The sequence below is a fragment of the Pteropus alecto genome, unplaced genomic scaffold, assembly GCF_000325575.1.
Source record: "Pteropus alecto unplaced genomic scaffold, ASM32557v1 scaffold66, whole genome shotgun sequence".
In the NCBI taxonomy this organism is placed as follows: Eukaryota; Metazoa; Chordata; class Mammalia; order Chiroptera; family Pteropodidae; genus Pteropus; species Pteropus alecto.
In genome coordinates this window covers 1,450,485-1,463,717 of record NW_006438869.1, presented here as the reverse complement: position 1 = coordinate 1,463,717, position 13,233 = coordinate 1,450,485, and the positions used below count along the sequence as shown (strand labels likewise).

Below are 13,233 nucleotides of genomic sequence, written 5' to 3'. Positions count from 1 at the left end.
TCGCCCAGCTTGGAATGGCCTCTCAAATTAGAGAGAGAAGTCACGTAGCTCTCTTCTTAGCTGGCATGACCCAATAGAGCCAGGCTGTGCCTACTGGGAATGGTGGGGGAGGGGAGGCGTGAGGGGAACAGAGGAAGAGGATTTAAGAGAAAAGCGTGGAACTTCTGTCGAGACATGGTCTCCTCTTGCCTTGAAACCAGACTCACAAGAAGATTCATGAGAATCAATGACTGCAGGTTCCCTGCGGAGGCATTGATCTTTCATGCCCTTCATCCTTCGCTACCCCAATTATACTCATTGTCTCTCTATTCTCATCGGCTGGGACTCTGTGGAGGTCAAAACCGGTGCGCGTTGCCACCCCTCCAGCGTGCCCTGCCAAGCCTAATAACCACACAGCTGTCCTTAGGGCGGGGTTTGCATTTCACATTCATCATCCCCTCCAGGCTGTCCACGAACCTCCCCCCTCCTCCAAGAAGCAGGACTTGGGGGCGCTGATGTAGAGAAGGTTGTGCCTTGAAAACAGAGCCGCCAGAGCCATCAGGATCTCTAATGGCATTCCACACCCTTCTTTGCTCCCTGGATGTAGAGCTGGGTCCCTCCTGAAACAGGCCATGGGGAATAGAGCTCTAACAGGACAGGGCCAGATGGGCTGTTCATAAAACTGGAATGCGAAGGACGCAGTCCTAAACAGACCCTGAGACCCTCTTATCAGAAGAATCTTAAAAGCCTGGGGTGCACTTCTCTAATATTATCTAGGGGTAGACCTGCAGAGAAGCAGAATAGACGAATTGGATGATTCATTAAGATGTCCAGACCAGGATGCCTAAGAACATTTTTCTAATGGTGTACGTATTTACCCCAGAGGCAGTGCGTTCCGTGGTTTCTCCGCACGGCCGCGTAAAGAGCAGCACAGTAAACGGACACTCACGATCCCTGCCCCCGGTCAGCACTCTGCCTCCCTGTACAGACCCCACAGGGCATGTCTCAGCCCTACTCCCGAAACATCTCCGGAGTGGAGAACTGAGCTCATTATGTAGGACAGACCGCGTGATTCTCATTCACCGATTTCTGCCCCACTTGTAAATGAGCATGAACAAAGAAAGGTATGGATTTGGAGGCTCGGTCCCGAGAGTCATTTGGGGGAAAATCGAATCTGTACTGATTACTCCAGGGGAGTGCGATGCTGGACTCACCTGGCCCGTTCATTTTGTGATTATTACGGCCCTAGGTAGGCAGGCACATCACGGCCAGGCTGGGGTGACAAGCTGAGATGATAATTACAAGAATAATTGTGAAATCGACCGCATTATTTAACTTTTCTCTTCAGCTCTCTTGCCCAGTGGAATCATTCAAAAGGCTTATAAATGTGGGTGTGTTTTTGGTGAAGTAGTTCCAATGGTACATGACCATGCCCTCTACACATAATGAAAAATAAAATCTAAGACGTTTCTGATGTTTAGTTTTCCTAGAAAATGGCAGGGATCTTGACAACTTCAGGATTGAGATATATGTAAATTTTCAGACTGACTTAGAGGCTTAAACAGCTCTGCTCTAATTTACTTAAAAATGCAAGTCAGTACTAGCCATGTAGCAAACCTAGAAGAATATCGAGATCTTTACTGAATAATATGTTTACACAGGAAGGTTCTGTTTAAGCCAATCGGTACCGTATGAAACCGAGTTATCGCATTGACGGAGGTGATGATGGTGATGGTGGCAGAGGCGGCGGTGATGGTGGCGATGGAGGAGACGGTGACAATGAGGGTACTGGTAGTGATGTGGTAGAGATCATGGTGTTGGTGTGGGTGGTGAGACCTGCCACCTTCTGTGGTGGTGTGAACGAGCCCGCAGCCAAACCAAGTGGGAGCCAACACGTCACACGGGAAGGAAAGGGTGAGTCACCAGCCTCTGCTCTTCGGCTCTATTGCACGCGCCCATCATTCCAGCTTTTACGTGCAGGTCAGATTTCTTTCGACCTCTGCACCAAGAGCAGTCCTTCCTCATTCACCAATAAATCCAGGGACACTTCAAGTTGAGGGCATTGAAAAATATCTGAGAAACTACCGCTTCCTTGTTTCCAAGGCATCAGAAGATGCTCTCCTATTTTCCCCAAAAGAACATTCTTCCCTCTGTGGGAAAACCATGGGATGCTTCCCCCTAGAAATGCAATACAGGAACACTGTGCAGTGAAAGCAGTTCTTTGCCTGCATTATAATCTCGGCTACTAGCTCTGAGAAATACAGATCCACGTGGGTTTTTATTCCAGGCTTCCCTCCATCCACTTTTTCTAGATTCATGTTCCAGCTTAGATGGACTCTCTTAACATGTCTCCCCTCTGTAGTGTTGCTTTGCCACAAAGGAGCCCTCAGAAAGCCAAAGTCAGCAGCTCGTCCAGGCGTGCAGGACTGTTACCGTTTGGTCTTCGGTCCTGATTCCCTGGGAACATTACGTGTTCAGAAGCGCCCATCACAGGAGGGCCATCTGATCCCAGCGGCGACACGGCCTGACTTTAAAATTCAGTGGGGTTTTTTGCCCTCCCATCTGAGCTTCCCACACGCCTTTACATCAAACGGTCGGTTCTGTTTTTGTCGGTGTCTCTCTTATGCCTTTTGAAGCCATTCTCATCTTCAGTGTGTTGATTCAGTTGGAAATTGGAGCCTGTTTAAAAAAAAAAAAGGGAGGTATTTTCCTGTGAGTCTACTCTGAGCTCAGACACACGGGCAGAGCATCCGTGAAGATGTCCGCCGCGTGTGTCTGCAGAGACCACAAGTTCAGTGTCAGCTCTGCAGTCTTCTCTAAACAGGGGAAGACGCCAAAGAGCAGGAGGAAAGGCTTCCAGGAGAAACGTCTGTAGCTCAGAAGCCACAAATGTGACAGGGAGAGAGGCCCAGCCTGAATAGTGCACGGTCTACCGGATAAAAATGCATTTTATTCTAACAGAAAAAAACAATCCACCTTGTTCCCGAAGCGACATTTTCTATTAGCACATTATAGCTCCAGAGGCAGATTTTCTAAGGTTTGCTCGTTCATTCGTTCACTCAGCAAACGGAGCCCTTCTCATTCCGTGGGCCTCCATCAAGGACAAGCGCTGTCCCAGACGCTGGGAATACCTACAAAGATGGCAGAACCGACGGATCTCTGTCTTCACGGAGTGTCTGCTCCCGTAGGTGAAGGCAGGTGATACACGAGGTAAACAATAGAACAAGCTCACCAACCAGGTAACAGCACACAGTTGAGTAGGATGGAGGAAATCAACAAGGTAATGAGCTAGGCATTGCCAGGTGGGCAAGGTTACTTTAACCAACGTGGTCATAGTGGAGACATCTGAGCGGAACCGTAACCTCCGGCAAGCAGAGGCAGCCCAAGGTCCGCGGGAAGAGGTTTGCAGGGAGAAAGATCAGCAAGTACAGACTCGGCGGGCTTGAGCCGGGAAAGCAGGCCGACAAATCTGGAGCTTCTGGAAGAAGGGCGGGAGACACCGCAGAAAGCCAGGCAGAGGCCCAGCCATTCGAAGCCTCGTAGACCAGAATGAAGAGCCGGCTCCCACCACAGTCCCGGTGGGCAGGTATGATAAGCAGAGAGAGTGACATAATTCATGTGTCTAACAGAGTGACCGCTGAGCTGTGGGGAACGGGATGGGTGGAGGGGCAGGGCTGGGCAGAGCGGAAGCTGGCCCGTTGAGGGTTCTGTAGCTTTGGTCCAGGCAGGAGGTGGTGGTTTCCACGGTGACACAGAGACAGCAGTGATGTGTGTTCGACCAGAGTTTACCCAAGTGGCCTTTAAAATCAAAAATGGGCTCTCAGTCCTCACTTCCCAAATAAAATTTCCCAAAAGGAGTTTTCTTATAGCGCTGCTATGTGCTTTTGGTAATAATCATGGGCGAAATGATAGGTCACACTGAATGAGTGTCTAGAATGGCCTATATCTATGAGATACAGAGAAGGCACAGCATGCCATCCAATTTCATCATCCCGTAGACACGGGAAGCAAAAGGTAATCTCTTCTTTACCTCTAGGGTGTTTTATGCCCCAATGACACTTGATAAACATTTTCAAAGCTTTCTTCAGTTATGGCTATAGTTGCCAAGAGGGGTGTGGCACCCTGGGCCTTCCGCGAGGTCTGTGGCCTGAGCCTGGAGGGTTCCAGGTGAGGAAGTGGACACATAGGTACCCTAACCTGGCAACTGAAGGAGACCTTCCTTTTTGTGACTAGAAGCTCAGGCTGCTCACGAGACAGAGTGGGGGCCACCATCTCTGTGTCTCACAGGACTCCAAAGCCACAGCTGCTTCGACGCACAGGGCGCTTCCCTCCTGCCCTTCGGGCCTTTGAGAAATGAACTGTCTGAAAGATGACCAAGCACTTCTGTGAGCTCAAATTAGAAATTTCATTCTCATCATTCTCCAGCTTAAAAACAAAGCTGCCGATACAGATTCCTGCATGCTTCAGCGCAGGTGACAAGCTTTTATTATCCGCCAGTTTTCACCAGAAAGGAAGGCAATAAACCTTGCAAAATGACCATCTGTTTGTCACACCTGCCCTGACCCTGTCTACAATCTGAACATTACTGCAAGAGGCTGACATACTGTGGGATTTTTTTTTTAGAGAAGAACTGTTTTCTTTCTTAATATCTGTATGCAAAATGAAGTGTCCAGGGCCCAAGAATTTCTTCCACTTGGAACGGTCCATGAGAAACCAAGGTCGTTGGGGCAACAACTTGCCTCGATAACCATCCGCTCCCATTTGAAATTTTGCTGTCTTTCCTAATACTTTTGTTTCTCCTTTGCTTTCAGCTCAAAATACTGGGATTTCAACCTTGTATAGGAATTCGTATGGTGCACCTGCTGAAGACAAACATAACCAGGTAAGACACAGAGTTGGTGTTTATTTTCCCCTTCGACTCATGTCAACTGTCCTGGAATGGGAAAAATAACTTAACTTCTGTGCAGCGTGCACATAAATAACCAAAAAAGGAAATAACGCTCCCTGCTGCTCTCCATCCCACGTCACACAGCATCCGCGTGGGCGGTGGCCGTCATCGGAGCAGCCTCGGATTTGACGATGATCTTAGATGTCATTGACCACATGCTTTATCTCATGGTGGAAAGCAGGTTTTCTATGGTGATGCAAAACTTAAAAAAAGCAAGCCCCACTTATACAAGTGCAGGATGCTGGTTACGAGACAAATTGTCTAATTACTAGACAGGGATTAAGTACCCTATAACCCAGCCAGCTCTGCCTCGGAAGAAAGCATTCACTGTGCATGATAATTACTAATGAAATAGACACATCAACTTCAATATGAGCAACTAAGTAGCATGCATTTTTAAGTGCCTTGCTACTCAAAGTCTGGCTGGGGAACCAGCAGCACCAGCATCCTCGGGAGCTTGTTAGAAATGCAGAAGAGATTCGTCTACGGCCTTGACTCCAACCCATCCAAGGTCGTCTGCATCAGAATTGCATTCTTTCGAGATGCCCAGGTAATTTTTGTGCGTGTTCAAGTTTAAAGAGCCCTAGGATGGTAGATGCTTAAATAACTGATTTAAGTTTGTGTGTGTGTGTTTTATTCGGCAAACATTCATCAAAGGCTTATTTTCTCTGTGGTTCTGTGGGGACTGTAGTAAAGCCAAAAGGCACAGCCTCTGCTCCTTCATTGATGGACAGCTTCATACTTGCTCCCCGCTGCAGTGGTCGGCACAGAAAGACTGACGTTCCTCAGCTGCTGGCTGCTAGGAACCGTTGCCAGAACTGGCTTCTGCTCATGTCCCAGACCCCTGCCATACCTCAGGGAAGGCGAGCTGAAAAGACAAACCCAAAACCCATTTGCTCGACCATAACATCCAGGTGAAAATGAACACGGAAGACCAAAGGATCGGCTTTGAACATGCTCAACGCCCAGCAGGGTGGCATCTCTGAAAAGGAAAGAGACCCCCCGCACACCAGCAGGCAGAAGGCCCCGTGAGGGACCACTTCCGAAGGAGGAAGGAGGAGCACGTGAAAAGCTTCTCAACCTGAAATTATTTTTTTCTCTCATCAACCATCAACAGGAGAAATGAGAGTGGGTAGAAGAGTTATCCTGTTGCCCGTGATTTTCCAGTGCAGGCACAGCCACTCCCGAAGGCTCGTGGTGTTTGCGACGACCCCCTGGGTGGATGCCTGGACCCTCCGGCCTGCCTCACGCATCGTTAGCATCTGCACGGCCTCCCTCAGTTCTGGTCATTGCTAAATGCAGAGGCCAATGAATAAATAAATCAGGGCATGAGCACTAGAGAGAGATCACCCGGGTGGCTTCCAGCTCTTCACGTGTCAACACGCCCGCCCAAACGTAACGGGAAGTAGAAACAAAACATATTGGAAATGCCAGCTCTGTTTTTGGAGATCAACTCTTTTTCTTTTTGCAAATACCAGGTGTAGGAAGTGAACTTGTCAGGGTGTGATAGGACCCTGATTGGTACCCACAAACATAAGCATGGTCTTTAGTCTGGGTAGGTCACGAGAAGCTCATGACCAAAATCAGCTTATTCTACACCAGCTCTTCTCCCTCCATGGCAATGAAGAAATGCCATGCTGAGGCCCGGGGTCCTTGGCATCACACAGTGTGGCTGCAGGAGGTCCCGAAGGACTGCCGGCAGCCTAGATTTAGACGACAACCCCTCAGGGTTCTGGGGCCCCGTTGCTTCACCTAAGCCTATTCTCAGCATTCAAGCCAGTGCTAGGATGACATCTCTGCTGCGAAGGTGAGCACAGCCTACTGTCGCTTTTTCCCAGGGTGCCCCAGAATGCGCCCGACTCGGGTGTGAAGGCCAAGGCCATAGGGTCTCAGGAAGATGCTCCTGGAACCCAGCCGGGATAGATAGCAAGCCCCGCACCGCTTGTTGGCACGGGGGAGATGATGCCAGCGGGCCACCAGCAGAGCCCAGTCCTGTGGCAATAGTTCAGAGCCATCATACTCCCTGAGCAGGCCCAGCAGAGGGAAGTAGGCGATTAAATTGTTAACTCCATTCCAACATCAAGAAACATTTTCAAATGTCAAAGACAGTTGTTTTTCGCCTTTAAAATTTTTCAAGGAAATCAGTGTGACACGCCAGTGAACTTGGGGAGAAGAGAATAAAGTGTGTGACTTATTTTGGACTCTGCTATTGGAACAAGCTCTGACTTTTGCAGCTTTCCTTCTGGGAAACTGCATAACATGTAACCATCCTTATCAGTCGAAAGAGGAAACGATTTGGTTCTCTTCCAGTCAGGTGATTCGGAGAGGACTTTGTCGACGGCGGCCATGATTCGGAGTCTCTGGCCACGTGGGCGTGGCCGGCCATTCCTGGTGGGATGCTTTTGCTTCTGGAATTTTGCTGGCCGAGAGTGACCTCACAACCTCTCAGCTAGTTAAAAAAAAAAAAGCCAATTTGAATAATTTAACCAGTGAGGATGCTCTGGGTCCATTCAGTTTCAGTGTCAAAGCTTATCCTCTGCTGGATGCTCAAGACCCCTGGGTGTCCCAGTCACCAGCTGGGCCTCATGAGCTTCATGGCGGAGTTTGGACAGTGACTCATCTTAGAGAAGAAGCGATTCACTGAGGGAAGCTGGTTTCAGGTGGATCTTTGAGAAAAGGCAAAAGACAGTGAGAGCTGGGAATGAGACAAACCCGGGTGCGAGATGCAGTGAGGTCGGGGGCTGGGCAGTAGCTGTCAACCAGGCTCTCCATGACTCAGCGGAGGAAGAGCCACGGGGCCGGCTGCTCAGCCGTGGCGCTCCTATGGGACTCGTCCGCATTTTCAGTGAACCCCGAGCTTAAGGACTGCTAGAAGAAACGACTATTAGTGTGAAATGAGGTTTGTAATCCTTGATTTTTATGTCAGGTGTCAACAGATCACAGACATTGTTTAAAGAGTTAAACTCCTCAAAAACTTTTTTGAGCTTCTACCAACCCATTCCCTATTCATAAAGAAAAATGGTATATTTAACTATATATATTCAGCTACAAACAGAATTTTTGTTCATAAACTAGAAACAAAGGGGTTTGGCATTTCATGACTAGGATTCAAATTATTATAGTAACAACAAAAATAGCATCGTGAGTTCCTAGTTGGCATCCTCGGTCTCACTGCCAGGTGGTCAGGACAGGTGAAGTTGTCCTCAGAGATGAAGACACTGACATTCCTGGTGGATAAGGTTTGCCTTTTGCCACCCAGCTAGAAGGAGGCAAAGACTTGCATGGAGTCCTCCTGCCTTGTCCCATTTTCCCTCCTCTATACCAATAGTTCTCAAATTTGAGCGTGAGTCATAGAGACACAGATTCCTGAACCTCAACTCAAGAATTTCTGATTCGGTGGATCTGGGGCAAGGCCCAATGATTCACGTCGCTAACATGTTCCCAGGCCATGCCGGTGCCGCTGGTTTGGGGAGCACACTTTGAGCATCACTCATCCTTACAGTGTGGCCTCCTGCACTGTGCGTCTCGGTGGGGCAAATTGTGAAGATCTGCAATGGGCAGCTGTTCCCCTTCTGTTAGAAATAAATCCAGTTTGATGAATAAATACAAGATCGTCTGTCGTGCTAAGAGACTGGAAGGTGGAGAAGTGGCATGCGCTCCATGTCCTTCGTAATTTAAACTAACATTCCACTGAGGAAAAAGTTCAGCAAAGACCACTTTGGTGGGGCAGGAGCCACAGGACAGAGCTCCAGTGATCCCCACAGGAGCCAGTGGTCACATCTCCCTTTCCCAGCGAAGATGCTGCCTTAAGGCAAACCAGGCAGCAGCTTCCGCATCCTTGGGCGTACCAGGGCTTCTCTGGACCACAGCAGACACTCAAATTCAGAATATACCACTGCTACGTATGAACATTGTTCTCCTGCCTTCGAAGAAGTCCAGATTATGCAAACTGTGCATCATTTTTAGCTCCTCTATGGGGAAGACTCATATTTGGGGGCATTTCATCTACCTAATCTTGAATACTGAAATCAGATATTCCCTGAGAGCACATTATACAGGACAGCCAGCATCCCTCCACTGTGAATGTACTGTAGCAGCCGACATCCACACCACCAGGCCCGTGAGCAAATTCAGTTCCTGCAAACGCGGTAGTGCCATTTGTCACCTGTCTTGGATAGTTTGTTTAGACATAGTCTCAGAACTACAGAACTAACCTTTAGGAGGGTTTACATGGGACTTTTTGAACAGTACAGATGAAGTGAAGAAGGTAATTCTCAGATAAGAGGCTAAATAAGCTTGTGCCCAATCCCAAAACATCCACCAGACAGAGAAAATGGAAACGATAAGAAATTTGAAACAGATTCATTTGAAAAATGAAGGAAGCAGCCACTTTGGAGGAGAGCCATAAGCTTTGTAAGTGACTCCCCTGAAAACTTCCTACCTCGGGCCACCAAGACCAGCACAAGGAGGTCACGCCTGTTCTCGGTCTCCTTTGTCTGCTGGTTTCCCTTCTTATCATAGAGCCTGGAGTCAACTCAGTGAGGCCAGCCCTCCGAGGCTGGGCCAGCGTGGCTCAGCTGAGCCTGTGCTGGTGTGGGACAGAGAATGTGGCCTTTGGAGCCAGCCAGAGGTATGTTCAAAATCTGGCCTTGCGACGTCACTAGACAGGACACCCTAGAGAAGTTTTTTAACTTCTTTGAGCTTCAGTTTCTTCATCTGTGAAGTAGGAATTGGATGGATGGATGGATGGATGGATGGATGGATGGATGGATGGAAAAAAGAAGGAAGGAAAGAGGCAAGAGGGAGGGAGAGAGAGAAGGGAGAATGGAAGGGAAAAGCTGAGAGAGAAAAGAGGGAGGGAAGGAGGGAAAGATAGATAGATGATAGATTGATAATAGATACGGATAGACAGATGGTAAATGATAGATGGTAGATATAGACAGACATAGACATACATAAGATACATACATATAAGTTTGTGACTATTGGAAGATTAAACAAAAAGGAATTTGTTAAATGTTGACTATAGTTTCTACTGAAATAGAAACAGTAAATTCTAGTTCCCTCCCTGTGAATTTTTTCAAACCTCCCAGCTGTAACTCTTTGTATCCCTCTGCGCTTGGTTAGCAGCGCAGTATTGGAGTGAAGTCCAGTGCAGCCCACAGCTCTTCAGAAAGCAGCAAAGGTCACCTTAGCCTGTCCAAGTGATTTGGTAGGCATGGTCTTAGCATCGTTTAATTGGGGTGCTGCAGATTCCTTCCAGCTGTCCCTCTCATGGCCAGGTGCTTGGGCTAACATGCCTGTGCTGCATGGACCAGGTAGACAGAAACTTCATTCATCCAGCCACCCTTAACAAGGAGCATGGCACATATTGGATGGCAGCTATGATGAAGCTCACTTCTTCTTCGAACAGGTTGATTACTAGTATAAATCAATTACATATAAAAGAGGGAGTTTCACATACTTGAGAGAAGAATTATATGCAGGCCATTAGAAGCATCCATTTACACACAACGTGCTAATTACAAATCATTATCTATTAACTAAGACCAATTTCTGGAGGACGATTTTGTGCTAAACTTTAGTTAAATTACCAGGAAATTACTCAATCAGCTCAAAAGTGATCAAACCGTGTTTCTTTAAGGCTGTTTCATCATTCACACCAGACCTCCTCCCCGATGATGCACTTGAGCTGAGCTTTGCGTGTGCCTGTATGCACTAGCTGTGGGGCTGGCCCTCACCCCACGCCCCTTTACCCTTCAAACCCCCCTCTATCAGACAGTAAGTAACCTGCAGAGGATGAGCATGCAAACAGGGAGCAATGAGGTGGGCTGGGGGACAGCAGGCAACCCTGAAGACTGCTCCCCACTAGTTATAACCAAAGGCTTCATAATCCCACTTCACTCTTGAATTCCATCAGCTCTTAACTGAACCAAGTTAGAAAACCTTAGTCCTCCAGAGTATGTTTGTGATGGATTCATCTTTTCATTACGCGCTTCTCTGTGTATCTTTCTAAGGCTGCGGCGCCTGGTCACTTAGGCAGGTGTGACGGCATGGCCCTACCACCAGGAAGCCCATTCCGCCAGAGAGATGTGGATTGCAGCCTCTGTGCTGGCAGGGAGATGCCTGAGTGACCATTATACATCCTGTGTTTTTGTCTGGGATCGCGACACCTAGGTGTCATAGAGAAAATGCAGGAAAGATGAAAATAAATGACTTGTCTTCTGTAGCTTCTAGCGTATACCAATTTAAAAAGTTATTTAGTAAAATGGTGCAGCTGCTCTGTCACTAGGCAAGTCCTCAGAGTTAAACAGAATTACCACAAGAGCCAGCATTTCCACTTCTAGGTACCTCAAGAAAATGGAAAGCAAGGACTCAAGCAGGTACTGGTACGCCAGTGTCCATTGCCGCATCATTCACAGTAGCCAGAAAGTGAAAACGACCCAAGTGTCCATCAGCAGATGACGGATAAACAAATGTGGTATCTCCTTACTGTGGAATATTATTCAGCCTTGAAAAAGGAAGGGAATCCTGTCACGTGCTACAACACGGATGAACTTTTAGGGCATTATGCTAAGTGAAAGAAGCCAGTCACAAAAGGACAAATATTGTATGACTCCACTTACATGAGGAATCCAGAATATTCAAATCATAGAGACAGAAGGTAGAACGGTGGTCGCCAGGGCTTAGGGGGTCGGGGAAGGAGATGGGGTGTCATGGAAACGGATAGTGGCGATATTTGCACAACACCAAATGTACCGAGTGATACTGAACTGTCCACTTAAAATGTTCAAAACGGTGAATGTTATGTGCATTCTACCACAATGTTAATTTTTCAAAACCGTTTCTCTAAAAGGGTAGCATGTGGGCCCAGGGACCAATTTTTTTAAAAGAATGGCAATCGATATTTAGGAGTCTTCAGAGAAGGGTCGCCCTGGTGCAGGCCTGGGTAGCAGTCACGGCCCCGACTCCGAGGGGACATGCCGAGCGCCTGGGCAACAGGGAAGCTCAGATCGAGGGGAAACACGCCAACCCACGTGCATCTTCTCCCCCGTGCAGGTTTCAGCACAGCCCGTCCCGCAGGAGCCCAGCAGGAAAGACTACGAGGCCTACCAGCCGTTTCAGAACTCCACGAGGAGTTATGACGAGTCCTTCTTCGAGGACCAGGTCCACCACCGCCCTCCCGCCAGCGAGTACACCATGCACCTGGGACTCAAGTCCACCGGCAACTACGTCGACTTCTACTCAGCCGCCCGTCCCTACAGCGAACTGAACTATGAGACCAGCCACTATCCCGCCTCCCCCGACTCCTGGGTGTGAGGGGCGGGCGGCACGAGGCGCCCCGGGAACAGTGCATGTGCATGCATACCACGAGACATTGCTTTTTCTTTTTCTTTTTCTTTCTTGTTTTTTTTTTTTTTCTTTTCCGCAAATTTAGTTTGTTAAAGCCTGTTCCATAGCAAGGCTGTGATAACCAGTAAGGAGGTATTAAGAGCTATTTTAGAGAGCTGAAAGAATCGAAAGGTAACTCGGACGTCCATAGAAAGCTAAAGTGATCCTAAAGGCAGCATTGCACGGCCCCTTTCTAGTCTGAGCTGTGGAGTGTTGGATGTGGTGTGTATCGGACGTGGCTGGAGGAGGTGGCGTTGGTGGCGGGGCACAGAGGCAGCACAGGTCACACACTTCAGAGGGACGGCTTCTCACGCTTCGTTTACTCTCCATCTGTTGTGATTCTAGGCTTCAGATCGCATCAGGGTTCCTCTGTACAGCAAGACGTTTCTTGCCTTTTGTTAATGCGTTGTTGTAAAGTATTTGATGTACATTACAGATTAAAGAAGAGAAGCGCGTTGTGTATATTACACCAATGCCGCTGTGTTTCCTCATCTATGGTTCTAAATATTGCTTCAATCTCAAACTTTTAAAAGATGTACGGATTTCCAGTTTTTTCTTTTCTTTCTCCCAGTATGTTTTAACAAAAAAAAAAAAAAAATGGGAAAAAAAAGGAATATTTAGCAGTATTGTTCGTTCTGATATGTGAACTTGTTTGTGGCAACTAAGCAAGGCATTCAGCAGTTTCTGACAATTAACACACATCATTCCACACTCCTTGTCAACAAAGTGCTTTTTCACTGCCTACAATTTTAGATGTAGATATTTGAAATAGATTTTTTTCATTTCTACCAGTTTTCTTTATGATGATACAGTGTTAAAAGAAAATAAATTACAATTGATCTGTCATCCATATTTGCTAAGAATGTCTATTTCCAAGGACCTAATCTTACAAAATACACATTCTTGCTCGTGCG

At 47.6% G+C, this 13,233-nt stretch overlaps 1 protein-coding gene across 2 annotated transcripts in view; it reads left to right on the top strand.

The window, feature by feature from the left end:
• The window catches only part of CTNND2 (catenin delta 2), a 651,480-nt gene extending 638,580 nt beyond the window's left edge, over positions 1 to 12,900 (top strand). For both annotated transcript variants that reach the window (XM_006915865.1, XM_006915864.1), the window contains 2 exons: positions 4,791 to 4,861; positions 11,987 to 12,900. In XM_006915865.1, the coding sequence (XP_006915927.1) occupies positions 4,791 to 4,861; positions 11,987 to 12,247 (332 nt within the window). In that variant the 3' untranslated portion in view covers positions 12,248 to 12,900. The remainder of the gene's footprint in view (positions 1 to 4,790; positions 4,862 to 11,986) is intronic.
• Positions 12,901 to 13,233: the final 333 nt, after the last annotated feature.